Raw genomic sequence first — 18,999 nt, 5'->3', positions numbered from 1 at the left:
GCTTGTGGCTGGTGGGTCTGTGGAATGCCCAGTGCCCACGCGGACATCCCCTTCCCCACCTGCTCCTGACTGGTCACCAGCCTGCCTACTCATTAGCCCCAGCATTATATGCTGGAAAGTGTAGGAGGTGTAAAGAGCTGACAGCATTTTCCTGGCCTGGGTAGGTTTTGGGTTATCTGTGACTGATGCTATGAGAGTGTGGGGATTAACAGTCAGACATATGGGGGTGGCGCCTGTGGCTCAAAGGAGTAGTGTGCTGGCCTCATATGCTGGAGGTGGTGGGTTCAAACCCAGCCCCAGCCAAAAAAAAAAATAGCCAGGTGTTGTGGCCAGCACCTGTGGTCCCAGCAACTTGGGAGGCTGAGGCAGGAGAATCGTCTAAGCCCAGGAGTTGGAGGTTGCTATGATCTGTGTGACGCCTTGGCACTCTACTGAGGGCGATAAAGTGAGACTCTGTCTCTACAAAAAAAAAAAAAGTCAGATATATGATGGTTTGAATCTCAGCGAGGCACTCTCAAGTTGCTTAACCTACATGAACCTCAGTTTCGACATCTGTGAAATGAGGCTCTGATGAAGTAGAGGCCCAGCATTTAGCAAAAGGTCCAGTACATGGTGGTGTGGGTAATTGTATAGTGTGCATTCTGTGTGGAACATGGTGACAGATGGGTTTATCCATGGCAAGGAGTTGGGACCTTTGTGCCTGTTTCTGGGGATTTGCTTTAGAGGTTAGTTATGCTCCCTACAGAATCACCCAGCTTAGAGTTGGGGGCGGTTCATGGGATCATCTGGCACAGTTCCATTTTTTATTTTTACTTTTTTTTTTGGTGCTGTGACTCAGATACAATTCCATTTTTTACATTTTTTTTTTTTTGGCCGGGGCTGGGTTTCAACCCGCCACCTCTGGCATATGGGGCCGGTGCTCTACTCCTTTGAGCCATAGGTGCCGCCCAAATTCCATTTTTTAAATTAATTCATTTTTTGTTGTATTTATTTACTTTTTAAGATGGGGTTTCTGTTGCCTAGGCTGGAGTGCAGTGGCTTGACCATAGTTCACTGTAGCCTCAGATTCCTGTACTCAAGTGATCCTCCCACCTCAGCCTCCTGAGCAGCTGGGACTGCAGATGCACACTACCATGGCTGGCTAATTTTTTTCTTATTACTTTTGTAGAGATAGGGTCTCACTATGTCACCCAGGCTGGTCTCAAACTCCTGACCTCAAGTGATGCTCTTGCCTCAGCCTCCCAAAGGGCTGGGATTATAGGTGTGAACCACTGCACCTGGCCAAAAGGAAAAGCTGTGGTATTTTATACCTGTAATCCCAGCTCTTTGGGTTGCTAAAGCAGGAGGAATGCTTGAGCCCAGGAGTTTTAACCTTCAGTGTTCCACTGAACTTCAGTCTGGGTAACAAAGCAAGACCCTGTCTCTAAAAAAAATGAAAATTAAAATAAATACATTTTACTTTTTTTTCAAGATGGAGTCTCGCTATGTTGCCCAGGCTGGACTTTGAACTCCTGGGCTCAAGTGATCCTCTCACATCAGCCATCTGATGAGTGGGATTACAGGTGCAGGCCACCAAACCCAGTTTTGTGGTTCCATTTTTTTTTTTTTTTTTTTTGAGACAGAGCCTCAAGCTGTCCCCCTGGGTAGAGTGCCGTGGCATCACAGCTCACAGCAACCTCCAACTCCTGGGCTCAAGCAAGTCTCCTGCCTCAGCCTCCCAAGTAGCTGGGACCATAGTGCCCACCACAACGCCCGGCTATTTTTTGGTTGCAGCCGTCATTGTTTGGCGGGCCCGGACTGGATTCGAACTTGCTAGCTCAGGTGTATGTGGCTGGCGCCTTAGCCACTTGAGCCACAGGCGCCGAGCCTGTGATTCCATTTTATGTGAACAAAGCAAGGCCTAGAAATGAGTGGTGCTTGCCTGAGGTCCCAGACAGGTTGCTGCCAAGCTGGGAGTGGCAGAGGCCAGTGGGCCATCTAGGTGGGGTGTCAGGAGGTGCCTGGGCTGTGGTGCTGACGGCAGCTGCATCCACAGGGAGTGAGCACCTTCTTCAACCACAGTGGTACCCTGGCACGTCACTTTCCTCACCTGAGCCTGAACCTGGGCTAGTGCTTGATTTAGGACTTGAACTCTGGTCTTCTGACACTAGGAACTGTTCAGGATCCTGGTGAGGCATCTTCTAGGGCAGTGGTTCTCGACGTTCCTAATGCCTCCTACTGCCATGACCCTTTAATACAGTTCTTCATGTTGTGGTGACCCCCAACCATAAAATTATTTTCGTTGCTACCTCGTAACTGTAATTTTGCTATTGTTATGAATCATAATGTAAATATCTGATATGCAGGATGTATTTTCATTGTTACAAAGGGGTCGCAACCCATAGGTTGAGAACTGCTGTTCTAGTATCTCACTGAGGCCTGTGGGGCCCTTGGAAGGAGCCTGAAGTGGTCATGTGACACTTTTTGCTGTGTCCTGCTCTCTAGCTGTCTGGGTTTCTAGAGAAGGGGAGGCCCTCCTGTTCGCCTACCTCCCTCCTGTTCGCCTACCTCCCTCCTGCCCCCTTTCTGCTCCCAGCTGCATGTCCATGTAAGTGTGAAGAGCCCCTCATACCCAGGCATGTTGGCAGCAGGCTCCTGTCATAGTGACAAGTCCCATTGAGGAACAGGCTGCTTTCATGTGGGCTTTGGTGAAGCCCCTTGGTCTCAGCAGGCCCCTTGTCATGCCTGCCAGGCCTCCAGGAGATTAGGGGACTTCTGTGGCTCCAAATGCCTCAAAGCTTTTTCCTTCCTCCATGTCATCCCCAGCCCACCTGCCTGCCTCGTCTCTGGCCATGGAGCCTGAAGGCTTTTCAGTTTCCTTAAGGCTTTTCAGTTTCCTTTGGCATCTTCTGGAGTGGGATAGTCTTGGGGATGTCTGCCTGAGCCAGTCTTCCTGTGACAACTGCTAGGCCTGCCTGCTGGGCCTCAGGTGACTTCTTAGGAGACCACAGCTGCTATCCCTGGAAGGAGCTCTTAGGGTTTCCCTTGGGCTGGCAGGACCCTTGGCCACCTTCATGGTGTGATGCAAGGGGCCTGGAAAGCCAGCCCAGTCTCTATCCTCAGCCCCACACGTTTAAACATACCACTTATTTTTTCCTCCTGCAGCTCTTGGGGGGCCTGAAATCGTACCACTAGCTGTCTTGTGCTTCTTTGGCATCCTCTAAGAAGGCAAATGCCTTTTCAGGTGGACACTTTCTTAAAAAATCATTTGGGATTCATTGAGGGTATAAAGAATCACGTTACACTGATTGAATTTGTTAGGTAAAGTCTTCTTGCTTCAGCCTCCCAAGTAGCTGGGACCATAGGCAACCCACCACAATGCCCAGCTATTTTTTTGTTGTAGTTGTCATTGTTGTTTAACTGGCCCGGGCCAGGTTTGAACCTACCACCCTCAGTGTATGTGGCAGGTGCCAAGCCAGTAAAGTCTCTCTTATAATTGTGTCCCAGGTGGCCATCTCTTGAGTATGGCCTTTAAGACACAACCCAGGCTGGCCTGGCTCCTTTCCAGCTTACTGTGTGTCAGGCCAAGCTGCTCTTTTCTGGGCCTCAGCTTTAGGCCCTGTTCTGCTTTAGCATTTCAGTGCTCCGGCATGGATTCTAACACTCTCCACACCTTGCCTGTCACCTTTCTTCCTCCTCTGCAGGGTGGAGCAATGGGAAGGGCCTGACAGCTCAGCTGGGGTGGGGGCAGGGCCAAAAGCTATCAGGCTATCAGCTGGGCATATCAGGACAGCTCTTCTCAGAAAAGGTGGGGACATTGAGGTCTGGAGGGGGAAGGGCCTTCTCTAAGGTCACATAGGAAGTCAGGCAGAGCTGGAAACAGAACCCTGTTATCCTTATTGCCAGGGAGGGTTCCCTGCACTCTGGCTGCCACTTGTCTTGAGAGGGAACAGAGGACACAGGCATGAGGTCAGGGACATGCTTCTCTGCCAGGGAGGGCCTCTCCATGCAGGGGCCTGCCTGGGTATGGGGCATAATTGGGGAAACATCCTCTTTCTGAGGTCAAGGAGGTAGGCTGTAGGGGCTGGCCACTCTGACAAGGGAGGAGGTGACAGGGTGGGGTAGGGGTGGGCTGGAGGTTTCTGGAAACGTGGTTGGTGGCTCTGGGTGCCCTAGGGCTACCTCCCTCCCTCTCTCCCTCCCATCCGCTTTCTTCCCTCCCTCCGGGGGAGGGGACTGGGTTGACAGTAATGCCATTTGTCCTGGCTCTGGGATTAGGTGCAGCCGTGGTAAGTGAGGAGTGTGCGGCCGTCAGGACACAAGAGGAAGAGGAGTCACATAGCCACCTCCTGAGCTCCGGTGGGTCTGCTTTGCTCTCCCTGGCTCCTGTCCCTCTGATCATTGTCCCTGGTGCCCTGCCCTGTCCAGTCCTTCCAGGTCTGAGTGTGTGTGCACTTGCAGCGTGTGTTTGCACTTGCTTATCCAGGAGGGACCTGGTGCCGGGTCCTGTCTATGCTCATAGGTGGCTCCTCAAGTGTCCCAGTGCTCGGCTGCCCCAGGGAGAGGGCTCAGAACTGACCTGGCCAATTGCTGATAGAGGAGGAGGAGGCGGCGGCTGCGGGAGCAAGGGCTCTGTTTCTCTTGTGGCTTCTCCAACAGCTGGGCAAGTCCACAAATCCACCTAAAGCCAACAGGTCCAGGAGTTAAAGGTTTACTTCAGGGCCACAGGGGAAGCTGGAATGGTGAGGTCCCAGAGTGCTCAGATGTTCTGGACTGTGAGAATCATAGCTTGTCAAAGCCAGAGGCACCCCTGAAGAGTTTCCATGTTCTTAGCTTGGCTTTGGTAGGGGCTGTTCCCAGCCACCCTGAATTTGGTGTATCTGGGGAGAGAGTCTATTAACAGTTGTCACTAGATTCTCAAAGCATTCTGTAACACCCCCCTCCCCCCGGGGTCACACACATCTGTGTTGTGCAGTTGAGAAATAGACCAGGAAGGGTCTTATACACATGGAGTGAGGGGGCAGGGCTCACTCAGGGGGAACCCTTCCCTCCCATTGTCTGAGTGCTCAGAGCCTGGGAAGGGCCCAGGAGGCTGTGGATTCCAGGCCCATGTGGCTTTGGCTCTGGCATCCACGAGGAGGAGGCCCCTGAATGTGCCTGCTTCTTGGGATCTCTCGGGGGGCATCTGTGGCCTCTCAGTTGAGCATGTGAGAGGGTAGGGCTGCTGGTGACCAGTATTTCCCAGTCCTCCACAGAGGAGGCAGATGGGGAGAAGCTCAGGGCGGGATACATATGATTGTTTTTATTTCATTAGGAATAAATGACAAATAAATGAGGTAAGGATTGAGGAGTGCTTGGGATAGTGCCTGGCATGGGCCAAGCCCGTGTGTGAGGCATGTTGGTCACCATTGTCCTTTGTGCTGTGCCTGCTAGCTGAGGTCTCCTGCTCTGGCCCTCACTCCCGCCTCTTTCTTCTTTAGCATGAACCTTCTCCATGGGACAGTGGACCTCCCTTTCTTATGTGGGCTCCCTCTGGCTGAAGTAATGCCTTTCTGGGGACCCCAGTGCCCCACTCTGTCAGTGTAGGCTTTCCCAGGAGGCCAAAATTTGCCATTGCTAGAGAAGCCAGGTTGGCAGCCCTGGGGCTGGTCACCTGCAGGAAGCTTCTGTCCTGGGCAGCAGACACGCCTCGGGGATGGTATTAAATGCCAGGCAGCAGGACTGTATAGGGGTGATGAACAGGGGCTCCAAGGAAGGGGCATCCTAGCCCCAGCTCTGCTCAGCTATGTGACTTTGAGTTGGCTACTTGCCCTCTCTGCGCCTCCTTTCCTTTTCTATAAACTGCATATGGCAGTGACATCACCTCTTGCCTTGGGGGAGTTGAGTGGTAAAGCAGGGAAAGCTTCTAACATAGCTCCAGTTGAGATAGCAAGAGCTTGTTCAGGGTTGGCCAGTGTCAGCAAGGGAGGTTATGGTATTTGGAGGGAAATGTTTTGTTCCTTTTCTTTGTGATCTGAGCTTGAGAAAAGTACTTTGGAATGGATTTGACTGTTGTAGGTAGACTTGGTATTTGGGTGGAAAGAGGAACCCTATATTGGGAAGCTTCATGGACCACTGAATGGCATTCCCTGTGGCAGGTCTGACAGCTTTGATCTGTATTAGGAGCTCAGTGGGATTGGGGGAGCTTGTCCTTGGGACTGGAGGGCAGCTGGTCCCTCACCTGCCTTGTCCCCACACAGCCCGCTCCCCCTAGGTTGTCTAGTTTGTTTGCTGGGTAAACCTTTTCTTCAGAGCTGGTACAAAGGTAAACTCTCCACTCAAGCCCTGTTGGAAGAAAGACAAATTCTCAACAAGTGAGGTCTAAGTTCCCGAGGTTTTCTATTTGGCCTTCCCTGCCAGGTCCCAGACCCAGTTCCCAAGTTGAGAACCAGGGAGTGAACCAGCGCTTTATGCTTTGTTTGCTTGTTGATTGATGGATGATTCATGGGGCTGCTTCCACTGGAGGCTGCTGTGATGTTAAAACACACATAAAGTGGATGAAAACCAAAACAGAACTATTCGAAGGGAGCAGAGAATGGGATATGTGAGTTACACCTGCCAGTGTCAGCTGTGTTAGCTGAACACAGAGAAGCTATGGAGCTGAGGGATGGAAGAAATTCACATTTGCCCACTCATTAGTTCTGTGGGGTGGGGCAAGTCACAGGCTCTCTGTGGACGTCAATTCCTCATCTGTAAAATGGAAATATAGGTCATGGTGCTATGGTAAAGGGGAAATAGCAGCATGTAGTAGAGATACAGCATGTCTTGTAAGCGGAAGCTAACAGTAGTGCATTTAGGTTGGGGCAGCCTTGTAGCAGATTCATAAAGGGAATGTAATTGGCAAGGGCACGTCACTCTTGAGCGCCTACTATGGGTAGGAGACCATGTGTGCCTTGGGAAATGTCTGGTGAAGTTGGGAGACCAACATTCTAGTCGTTCTAATTGTGAGAGCAGCTGACACCTGGCATTGAATGGTGGGACAGAGAGAAGGAGACCTCAACTAGGACTTTTGAAATATACAACTGGCAGAGCCCAAGTCCCTGCTGAGTCTGGTTTTAGAGGAGGAGGGATAGTATTCTAGTGACAAGAAAATGGACCACAGTAGGTGGGAGTAGGTCTGGCCTGCCTGGTGCAAGGGCAAGGGGGCCTTACCCCTCTCCAGGCCCCATTGTCCCCAAGTGCTTTTTGTAAGGTGGACTGTGCTCTCTGTGGCCCTGTGACTCTGAGCCAGACTTCCAACAGCCCCTCCCTTGATGTAGCTAACCTAGACAGACTGACTGACTGACAGGCCACAGCTTGGCCCTGGGCCAAGTGGCACTGCAGGGGTGGGGGGATGGGGTGTGCAGAGAATTCCAGCAGAGGAAGGGATTTGCTTCTGGTCTCAGCCTCCCAGGGGTGTGATTGCTTGCACTGGAGAAATTCCCTCACAGCTGGGAAGCAAATGTGGAGGATTTTCCTTGCTGCTCTGGCTGGATCTAGTGGGTGGGGCGGGCTGTGGCAGGGTGGCTGGTGGGGCTGGGCAGCTGTGGGTGTGACTTGAGTAGGTGGGTGGTATGACTCTGCCGGGGGTGTGACAGGCTGGGAGGGGCTGGATCAGCTGTGGGGAGTGGCCCTGTGTGCCTGTGGGGCTTCCAGTTACTGGGCCTGCAGCCGCCAAGCCACTGCCTCCTCCCCTGCTTGAATCCCTGCCCAAGCCTGGATGCCCATTCACATACTTTTGAGGCTGCTTGCAGGGCTCTTCCTGCACCGGCCTCCTATCAGCTACCTCCCAGTCCTGTCCTTGACTCCTGTGATAACACCGTTTGAACCTGTCAGTAGCCTGTGAGTTTGCCTATGCCTTCACATGCATGTGAGCGCAGCATGTGTGAGGAGGAAGGGTGGCCTGCAGAGGGCATGGTCAGGAAGGATCAGACTGGAAATAGAATGTGAGCTGGGTGAGCACTTGGGGATGTAGGGACCTGCCCCATTCACCCTGCAGCAGCATCACCCAGAGACCTAAAACTTTTGGAGCCCAAAGACCTCTACAGACCATTGCAGGAAGGTCTTGGTGGCCACTGCATTTTCAGTGCCTACTTCTGTGTTTGTACCTACTGCTGCTCAATAAATACCGAGTAAGGACTAGGGAGCAGATCATTTGCTTGTTCCCAGCTTGCAGTGTGATCTCCAACATTTCACTTCTTCCTGGAGCCCATTCTCTTGTTCTTTCCTGGTTTCAGCCTGACCTCCCTTCTTCTCTTTTTCTTTACCTGCCATTAATTTGGGTATATGGTTTGGACCAGTTTCTTCCTGAGCCTCAGTTTCCAAATATGTTAATGGGTAATCATTTTATTAGGTTATCTTACATGTGCCAAGCACTGAGCTCAGTGTCCGACACACATCTCTCTTTGATTTGGTGGCAGCCCTGTGAGATAATTCAGTAGTATAAACCCTGTATTAAAACGAGGCAAACTGGGACTCAGAGAGGTTGAGAAATTTGCTCAAAGGTCACAGGGCTAATAAGTAATGGAGCCATGATTCATGCCCAGGCAGGCTGGCTTCGGTCTGAGTCTATAACTGTGATGCTGGCTGCCACCGCTCGGGTGAGACAGTGTGATGCACACTGCCCTTCCCACGAGGTCTGCTATAGGCTGACCTTACATAGTAGGCAGTAAGTTACATAGGCACTATGTGAGTTGGGTTAGTGGACACACTTTACTGCGAAAGAAACTGCAGGCTCAGACTCTCTGCTTGCTCTCTGGGAGCTCCTGGAGCCCATCCGATCATCTAGGGCCCAGGTGGGACCCCTTTCCTCATCCCAGTCTCAACCACTTGCTTGCTTGCTCTGTAAAGTCCTTGTACTTCAGCTCCTTTACTCTATGGGTCCTGGGGAGGATTGCAGGGAACCAGAGCATTTTCAGGTGGGGGGTAGGATAAGGAGTGACTTTCAACTCTAGAGCAGTGGCCACGGTTACCGTGGTATTTCCCGAAGTGTAGCATTGCCATGGCATCTCCATGGCAACCAGAGCATCTCATTCATTATCCCCAGCACCTTGGCAGAGAAAGCTGGGACTAGGGCTGGAAGAGTGCAGAGGGAGCCTGCCTGAGGGCTGGGGTGCTGGGTGGCTGGGGTTCTCCCTCATATTCCTGCCTATCCCTAGCCAGGGTTTCCCTCCAAACTCTGGAGCTATCTACTCCTTTTGGGGTATAGACTCAAATTTTAGCTCTGCCACTGACTTAACTGTGTGATTTTGGACAGATGACTTAACCTCTCTGAGTCTCATTTTTATCAACTGTAAATGTGGATGATGATAGCATTAGTTGTAAAGATTAAATGAGATGAGCACAGTGCCTGGCTAAGAATGGTAGCAGTATTAATATTGATGATAATTATAGTGGTGTTATTATTTTCATTATAGAAAGCCCTGGGTTTCATGGAGGATTAAAACACCAGAGTCAGGAAGGAAACCTGTTTGAGTCAAGATTTGGTGGTTGCCATGTGACTGTGGCAAGTCACGTCACCTCGGAGCCTTCCTTGCCTTGTCTGTAAATACTAAAGCTGCTCATTCATTCATATCCTCAGTAAGGACCAGCTTATGGGAAAAGTGGGATCTTTTTTTTTTTTTGAGACAGAGCCTCAAGCTGTCCCCCTGGGCAGAGTGCCGTGGCATTACAGCTCACAGCAACCTCCAGCTCCTGGGCTCAAGCGAGTCTCCTGCCTCCGCCTCCCAAGTAGCTGGGACCACAGGCGCCCGCCACAATGCCCGGCTGTTTTTTGGTTGCAGCCGTCATTGTTGTTTGGCGGGTCCGGGCTGGGGATTCGAACCCGCCACCTTAGGTGTATGTGGCTGGCGCCTTAGCCGGTTGAGCTATAGGCGTCGAGCCGGAAAAGTGGGATCTTTACAATGAATCAGACTTGGCCTCTGCCCTGGAGAGGCACCCAGGCACCTAGGAGGAGGGAGAAAGCAAACTGTTATTTGCTGAGGGCTTCTGTGTGCCAGGTGCTGGGCAGAGGTCAGTCAGTCTTAGTCCTGTGGGCAGCAGCAAGCGGAGCCGTGTATAGAAATGCCTCAGGTTCACTCCTCTCAGATCATCTGCTCAGGTGCACCCAGGGCCTGGGCAGGAAGCCAAGCAATGGGAGGAGGTCGGCTGTGAGGCCGTAGAGAGGGACAAAGACTTCCCAAACAAGAAGATGCCCGTGCGAAGGGGGCTGTCTGGTGAGGATGTGTGTCCAGCATCACCAGAACATACCCTCTTTAAAGAGAAAGTTAGAAGTTCTGATTTCTACATAAAGTCTCCTGATTTTAAAATGTTAATAATGAATCCAAATTAAAGAAAACTGCCGTGCAAGCCAAAGAACATAACACACACACACACACACACATATCTGGGTTTTGTTTTGGCCGGAGGGTCCTGCACTATGGTGTGGGGATGAGGCAAGAGTCTGAGGAATGGGGCTGGGGGCAGGAGCGGGGGTGGGGGTTGGAGATGACTTCAGAGGATGATGACTTTGGAACTGGGATCTTGAAGGATGAGTAAGTATCCCAAGGGGTTGGGGGAGGCATTCCAGGCAATGGGAACTTCATCAGCAAAGGCCCAGACGCTTGACTGAGATTGGTAACTGGCTGGGCAAGCCTGGAGTTAGAGGAATGGCTGGTGATGTCAGCAAGGCCCAGCAAGCCAGGGTGGTGGGGGGCCCTAGCCCCAGTTGTCCTTAAGGGTATGGTGGCCCCAAGGGGGTTAGAAGCCCCACCCCCAGTTCTTTACCCCTGAGCCACAGGGGTTCTGTAGTACAGGAAGGTGTGGAGGGCCTTGAATGCCTGGTGACAGGCCTAGGGGTTGCAATGAGGCTGTGCTGGAGGCCCCTCTTGCCGGTAAGCTGGGTGGTCAGCACTTTGTGTACAAAGCAACTGGCTCTCACTTCATGTTCTCTGGGGATTTCGCACTCTGTGTGGCCTGGGGTTTGCTACCGCCTTATCCTAAGCCTTCTGGCTTCTATGGATTCAGCCATCTAGCTCTTAGGGAATGCCATGGCCTCCAAAGGAAGGGCTTTTTTTCGGGCTTGTGGTGAGGGGAGGAGGCAGCAGGCACATCTGCCTTCGCCCTTGCCCTTGCTCTGTGACAGGAGCCAGCATGCTCTCCCCTGCCTGACTCCCAGGCCTGCAGAGACTTAGGGACCAATGAGCCAGAGGGAAGTGCTTTGTAAGTTAAGTTGTGAGTATGTTAAATAAGCAACAAGGGAGCATGATACTAGCAGCTGTGTGCCAGGTGTGGTTCTCAGCATTTTGTATATCAGCTCATTTAATTTTCATAACTTTGAAAAGTATATGAAATTTTTCTGTTTTTTACAGGAGGCACTGAGAAGTTAAGTAATTCGCCCAAGATCACAAACTACTAGGTGGTGGGTTTGAAACAAGGAGCCACTGGGCTGTAGTCTGCACATGTAACTGATGGCTCCATTAATCTGGGACTTTAGGTCCATGGATGGGCTGGCAGGGGGTTACGAACACCCACCTTGAAATTACTACATTTTCCAGGAGATGTGTGTGTGCATTTTTTTTTTAATATACTAATCTTCACTCACTGTGAGAAAAAGGCTTTTATTTTTTAGAACAGTTTATGTTTGTGGCATTATTGAGAGAAGGTAAGGAGGTTTCCCATATGCCTTGTGTCCCCCATCCTCTCTGCCCCCCACATCCTGCCTCCCCATTATCACCATACCAGAATGGTACATTTGTCACAATTGTTTGTTGAACCTACATTGACACGTCATTATTGGCCAAAGTCCATAGTTTACATTCTGGTTCATTCTTGGTGCTGTATGTTCTTTGGGTTTGGACAAATGTATGATAATACGTGTCCACCACTGTAGTGTCATAACAGAATCGTTTCACTGCCAAAACATTTCTTTTTGCTCCACTGATTCATCCTCCCAACCCCCAACCTCTGGCAACCATATGTAGTTTTTTTTAAAAATGTGCATATTTTTTATATCTGAAAAATCTTGTCAGACTCCCACAGGGGTCCATGACCCCCAGATGCCTGGGACTCTGTAGATTGCAATGTTAACATGCTAATAGGCTGGTAATGTGCTAGTTGGAGGGCCAGTGACTGCAGTGAGGAGGAGTGGCTGGTAACTGCTCAACTCCTCTTCACTAGGGTTTGGCGGCGGCCAGCGTGGGGAGGGCACCATCAGGACATCGCTGCCTCCCCACCACTGTGCTCCTGTCCTGGCCCCAGGCCAAGGGGTTGAGCTCCGCTGTGTCTGCAGGCTGCCTTATCAGTGGTAAATGGGACACAGAGCACCTTGGGCATAAGCAGGACCGGTCACCTCTGCCTTTCTGGTTCTGCCCAGAACACCTGTACCTTTTTTGCCTTGTTCTCAGCTAGAATTGCAGGGATTCCCTGGGAAGTGCCTCATACCTTTATCTCCAAACTGGGCATGTGCCATTTCTCCTACCCCTGGCCAATCCTTCTTATTCAGGTCAGTTCGGGTGCCATTTCCTCTAGGCAGCCTTTCCAGTCCTCCTTCACCCCCTCCAGAGAGGTTAAGTCCCCCTCTGTTCTCCCACATGCTTTTCCCTTTCCCTACTCCCACACTCATCCTCCTCCCCATCCCCTTGCCTTGTGCATTTTTTCTTGGCTGCTTCTCCTTCCCCAGGGTGTTGATACACAGCGGGGACTAAAACATAGAATATCAGAGCCCCCAGAAATCATCTGCCCTACACCTCCCTCTAAAAGGCAGGAAGCGATGGTAGGGTGTGCTTGAGGTCACACAGTACCTCATAGCAGAGCTGGGACCAGACCTGCTGTCCCAGCCATCTCCTCATTTACCAGGCAAAAGTGGAAAATGAAAATCACCCAGAGATAATCACTGTTAAGGCTTTTTTGTGTTTGATTTCTAGCTTATGTACCAAAATGGTTGACAAAAACATGACCATATGTACCAAGAGTTTTAGAAATGTTTTCTGCTTTAACAATATATATGGTAATGTACTTCTTTGACATATTGTAAATGGCTGCCTAATATCCCATTACATGCTTGCATTATAATTTCTAAAGACAATCCCTTATTATGGGGCATTCACATTATAAACAGCACTGGGGTTTGTATTCTTGTGGGGAAATCTTTACACATTTCTGTGGTAACTATCCCTAGGATGAGTCCCTAGAAGTGCAGCTTTGGGTCTGGGTTCTACTGTACCCACACCAAACACACCGTAAAGTCTTGGGGCTAGGAAGGATTTCAAAGATCTTTACCCCCAAGCTGGGACCTGAGCCTTGAATCTCCCCCTGGCTGTCCCAGCCCAGGCTCTCAAACTTTCCATTCTGGTCCTGGGGAGCTCTTCTCAGTAGCTTCGACTGACAGAAAGGTGTTTTGATAGCTGGGCACTCATTCCCTCTGGCTTAGACTCATGTTTTAGGGAGTTTAGAGGGCCATGCGTGGGCTTGCTGTTTGAGGTGAGGGAGTTGGGGGCTTTGTGTGGAGCACGTGGGTCTTTACTCCCTCCCTCCACTGAGTTGAGGCCAGGCAACCTGGCCTGGGCAGGGGTTGAGGCTGAAACCCAGACTTCTTGCTGTGTAGGGTGAAGAATGCCCAGCGCAGAGAGCCTCTCCACCCATCCCATGACAAGTTGGCAATCCCCAGGCTGGCTGTTTGGTCACGTGCTATCCTGGGCTGCTGTGTACCCCTGTGGGCCTGGACCCCAAGGATGAGAGATGCCTGGTTGCATTAGGGGCTAATAGAACAGCTGCCATTTCTGAATGTTTCTTGTGCCATGCTCCTCCGCCACAGCCCTGTGCTGCAGGGGTGGTGATTGTATAGATGAGCTCACTGCTGCTCAGGAGGTGTGGTGATTCACCTGGGGCCCTCTCTCATAGCCAAGACATGGCTGCCCCACAGCCCTGGCTGTGAATCCTGGCTTGGCTGCTTGTGCTAGAGACTCAGTCTCTTCATCTGTCAGATGGGGCTGCTGGGCTCAGAGGGAGAAATGGATGAGGAAATGAAGGGAAGATAATAAGGACATGGTGTTTGGCAGTGATTTAGATAGAATTCCACCTCCAGCTCTCATGCCTTGCAATTGTTTATTGTCTGTCTTTGTACTTCCTGCTTCTGGATTTTTCTTTGCCTAGTCTTAGACTCTGATAATAGCAACTGTTATTTGTAGATACTGGGTGCTAGGTACTGTTCAAAGTCATTTATAAAGATTGTTTCTATCCAACCTCTTTTGAGATGGCCACTGTTTGTTTGCCACATTTGATAAATGGGGAAACTGAAGCTTAGAGCAGTTGAAGAGCTTGTCTCACATCACGCAGCTGGGTTGGACAGCAGAGCTTGGGTTAGATTTTGTGTGTGTTCAGTTAGTTGATCACACACTGAAGCCACCCTCTGACTCTCCTGTTCTCTCCACAGCCTTAGCCCTGTGGGCCACATGGAGTGAGTGTCATGCGACATCCCAAGGCTTGCCCAGGATCCTCTGGTCCATTGCTCAGACCTCCAAGGAGACCCTGACGCCCTGGGGCACTTCTGCTCTGTACAGGACCACGAGGGGGTTTGCCATGGTGACATAAAGGGGCGCAGAGGAAGGAAGGAGTGTGACCAGCCTGCGGACTGCACCCCTGGCTGGGAGGAAGGGCCAGGGGCCCAGATCCTCCCCTCCCACTGCCCACCAAGGGCCTCACTTCCCAAGTCTCTGTGAATTTCTTGGTCAGTGGACAACTCTCGTGTCTCCTGTGTGGGGCCTTGGGGTACCCAGGGCAGGCTGGGCTCTGGTGGCCGAGGTCTCAGGGCCAGAATGCCTGCCCTGGCGTGCCTCCGGAGGCTGTGTCGGCACGTGTCCCCACAGGCTGTCCTTTTCCTGCTGTTCATCTTCTGTCTGTTCAGCGTTTTTGTCTCGGCCTACTACCTATATGGCTGGAAGCGGGGGCTGGAGCCATCGGCCGATGCCCCTGAGCCTGACTGTGGGGACCCGCCACCCGTGGCCCCGAGTCGCCTACTGCCACTCAAGCCTGTGCAGGCAGTTGCCCCTTCCCGCACGGACCCGTTGGTGCTGGTGTTTGTGGAGAGCCTCTACTCACAACTGGGCCAGGAGGTGGTGGCCATCCTGGAGTCTAGCCGCTTCAAGTATCGAACAGAGATTGCGCCAGGCAAGGGTGACATGCCCACACTCACAGACAAAGGCCGTGGCCGCTTCGCCCTCATCATCTATGAGAACATCCTCAAGTACGTCAACCTGGATGCCTGGAACCGGGAGCTGCTGGACAAGTACTGTGTGGCCTACGGCGTGGGCATCATTGGCTTCTTCAAGGTACACAGGGAGCAGGGTCCCTGAGCAGTTCAGAGCCCCATCTCCACACTCGCAAGTTGAGTGCCTGACTTTTCCCATCTGTGAAATGGGTGTGATTGTAACAGCTACTTCCCTGGGTTGTTGGGAAGGTTATATGTTTGAGTGTGAGCCCACAGTGCCTGGTGCTTAGTGAGCACTTTATAAGTATTAGGGGGACATGGTGGTGGGACTGCCTGCCACACAACCTGGGGTCCAGCATAGTCAAGCCCTTGCCTAAAGGAGGCCTCGGGGATGGATGCAAGGTTGGAGGGGCATGTTCTGCTAGGTGCTCCCAAACCTATCATGGCAGTCCTCCCAAGAAGGGCTTGTATCCTGATTTTGCAGATGAGCAGACCAGTGCTTAGAGGTGTTAGGTTATTAATCTGAGGCTATATAGCCTGCATGTGGGGAAGCTGAGATTTGAACCCAGAGCTAGGCAGTTTGGGCTATCCATCCCATGCTCGTTCCTTCTGGCTAAGGCGGGGTGTGGAGTTTATGCATCTCCTGACCCAGAGCCATTTTGCACTGGAAGAAAAGAAGAGAGATCCCAACTACTAGGTAGTGGGGATGCCGCTCTGGGGTCTTCACTGAAAGGGTGTTGTGGAGAAAGTCTGTCCTCAAGGAGGGGAGGTTGGGAACGGTAGCTGGGAGGGACGCAGAGGCTACGGTCAGAGAATGTCACCGTGAGAGGAAAGCAGGTGCTAGCTGGGACTCCAGTTGGGTGCTGTAGAGGGCATTTGTTCCTTCATTCAACAAATATTTACTGAACACTTTCAGTGTTCCAGGTGCTTTGCTGTGCTCAGCACTGGGGTCAGAGGGGTGATGGTGATGGACAAATTCACTGCTCTTGTGGAGCTGGCATCAATGCAGTGGGAGTGGGCTGGGTGACAGGCAGCGAACAAATAAACATAGATGTGGCAGGTGGTGATTAATGCAAAAAGACACAAAGCAGGGGAAGGGCACAGGGGTACTGGGTGTGGGAGCTAGACACTATTTTTGATAGAACAAGCCAGGGAAGGGTCTTTGTTAAATGACCCAAAGGAAGAAAGGGAAGGAGCCGTGTGACTCTTCCTGCCAAGAACCTTCCAGGCAGAAGAACTAGGGAGTGCACAGGTCCTAAAGCAGCCTCTTGCTTGGCACAAGTGAGGAGAGGATGAGTAGGACATGTGTAGAGGTGGCTGTGCCCACTGTGTGTGCCCACTCATGCTGAACATTCCGGGCTCACTTGTGCACTGGGCCCTGTGTTCAGCACTGGGAGGGGGCTGCTCCAGTGAAGGGTTTCTCCCAGCATGTTCTTTCATGCCTTAATGCAGCAGGATGCTCTGCCGCTGGAAAGGTACTGTGAACCAAGAAACTGAGGGCCCTTAGAAGTCCTGCAATAGAGCAGCCCGTTGAGATTTGTTCCCCAACTGGCTTGATCACAAAACCCTTTCTTTCACAGAGCACCCTCAGGGGAACGCTGGCCTGGTTTATGGCTTCATAGTGGCATCAAGTCAGACTGTCTCATTGTCTGTTTTTCTCTTTTCTCCTGGATTCTATAGTCTTTTCTGCCATGAACTTCATTAAGCTTGGTTCAGAGCCCCAGGCCTGGAAAATGTCAGGATGGCCGACATTTATTGAGTGTTCGTTCGGTGCCGTGCACTATCTACATGCTTTATATGAATTAACTCACTTCATGCCAATAAACTATCCTGCATGGCAGGTGGTTAGCTTCCTGATTAAGAGAGGCAAAGAAATGTGCCTAAGCCCACACCTCTGATAGTATAGATCTGGGCTTTGAACCCAGGCAGTCTGGCTTCAGGGGCCTTAGTCTTTACCACTATGTGATGAGTCCTGGAGCCTCATAACCATTTACTTAAGGGAGGTTGCATTAGAGGCCACACGCAGTGCACAGTGCTCCACAGTGGGCTCTGGTTCCCGGGCACAGTTGGTACAATGAGGATTTGGCCTTTCTAGCCCCTTTTGAACAGGAGGCCCAGGAAGGGTAGGGGCATGCTCAGAGTCTCACTCTGGGGTCAGTGGCTGTTGCAGGACTTTGTCCTCTTTCTACCCTGTTGCATAAGACCCAACCGCTCCTTGGTTTTGAGCATCGGCCTGTGATTTTCTGTTCAAATGCCTGCCTCCTGGCTCGGTACCTGTAGTACAGTGGTTGTGGCACCAGCCATGTACACCAAGGCTGGTGAGTTTGAATCCAGCCTGAGCCAGCTAAACAATGACAACTGCACCAAAAATAAAACAAAATAGCTGGGTGTTGTGGTGGGCACCTGTAGTACCAGCTATTTGGGAGGCTGAGGCAAGAGAATCTCTTAAGCCCAAGAGTTGGAGGTTGCTGTGAGCTGTGACGCCACAGCACTCTACTGAGGGTGACATAGTGAGACTCTGTCAAAAAAAAAAAAAAAAAAAGCCTACCCCTGGCGTTGAAGGCAAATCTTTGGGCTCTTTCTGCAAGATCAGCTCTGGCGCTGTGTATCGGGCTTGCCTAATGGGGGGTGTTTGTGGAATCCAGGGATCTGAAGACTCTTATTTTCTAGTTCTCACTGCCACTAGTTTCCCAGGACAATGTAAGAGCAGGGGCTCAAAAGTCCAGAAAGGTTCAAATCTTCCTGTCACTTAGAAGTAGAGTGACTTTGAGCAGGGTACTCAACCCATCTATCTGTAAGTGGGGCTGGTTGTAACCCCTGCCTGCCTGGGCTGTGTTGAAGATAAGACAGTAGTTGTGAAGCACTAAGCCAGTGCCTGGTACCTGGGACCACTTGAGAGATGGCAGCCATCACATTTTGTCATTTTCTTTTCTTTTTTTTTTTTTTTTGAGACAGAGCCTCAAGCTGTCCCCCTGGGTAGAGTGCTATGGCATCACAGCTCACAGCAACCTCCAATGCTGGGGCTCAAGCGAGTCTCCTGCCTCTGCCTCCCAAGTAGCTGGGACCACAGGCACCCGCCACAATGCCTGGCTATTTTTTTAGTTGTAGCCGTCGTTGTTGTTTGGTGGGCCCAGGCTGGATTTGAACCCGCCACCTTAGGTGTATGTGGCTGGCGCCTTAGCCACTTGAGCCACAGGTGCCGAGCCACATTTTGTCATTTTCAAGGTCAGCAAATGCTGCAGGGGTAGAGCACCTTCTCTGTCTGGTCACCCTGACCAATGTGTGACCCTGTGAGACCCTGAGGGAGGAATTGTGTCATCCTCACCTGGAGCCTCAGTTGTTGGAACTGTCACATATCAACCTTGTAACTCTAGGTGCTCTGGGGCACACCTGGCAGAGGTCTGGCAGAGGTTTAGCAGAGGCTACCTGGCCTCTTTCGTTGAACACTCACTGTGTGCCAGATGCTGAGCTTGTTGCTTTTCAGACACGATTGTGTTTAATTCTCACAACTACCCCAGGAAGGTGGTAGTTTATTTTTTTAGGTAAGTCTCTGAGGCTCAAAAAGTTAAATGGCTTTTCCAGAGTGACATACCTTCTGGCTGAGTACTCCTTATCCAAAATACTTGGGAGCAGGAGAATTTTGGAATGTTTGCATTCTGCTTACCAGTTGAGCGTCCCTAATCTGAAAATCCAAAATCTGAAATGCTCCAGTGGGTGTTTCCTTTGAGCATCATATTAGTGCTTAGAAATTTTGGATTTGGGAGCAATCTGGATTTTGAGATTAGGAGTACTCAACCTATAGTAGGTTGAACTTGTTG

The 18,999-nt window shown here is 51.2% G+C and overlaps 1 protein-coding gene across 1 annotated transcript in view; it reads left to right on the top strand.

Moving 5' to 3' along the window:
• The first annotated feature begins 4,197 nt into the window (after positions 1-4,197).
• The window catches only part of LOC105887254 (bifunctional heparan sulfate N-deacetylase/N-sulfotransferase 1-like), a 23,646-nt gene continuing 8,844 nt past the window's right edge, over positions 4,198-18,999 (top strand). The window contains exons 1-2 of the mRNA XM_012806862.2: positions 4,198-4,338; positions 14,408-15,302. Coding sequence (XP_012662316.1) covers positions 14,790-15,302 — 513 coding nt within the window. The 5' untranslated portion in view covers positions 4,198-4,338; positions 14,408-14,789. The remainder of the gene's footprint in view (positions 4,339-14,407; positions 15,303-18,999) is intronic.

This window comes from Otolemur garnettii, unplaced genomic scaffold, assembly GCF_000181295.1.
Source record: "Otolemur garnettii isolate 467f Iridium unplaced genomic scaffold, OtoGar3 scaffold00003, whole genome shotgun sequence".
NCBI lineage: Eukaryota > Metazoa > Chordata > Mammalia > Primates > Galagidae > Otolemur > Otolemur garnettii.
This window is presented reverse-complemented; position numbering and strand designations above follow the sequence as displayed.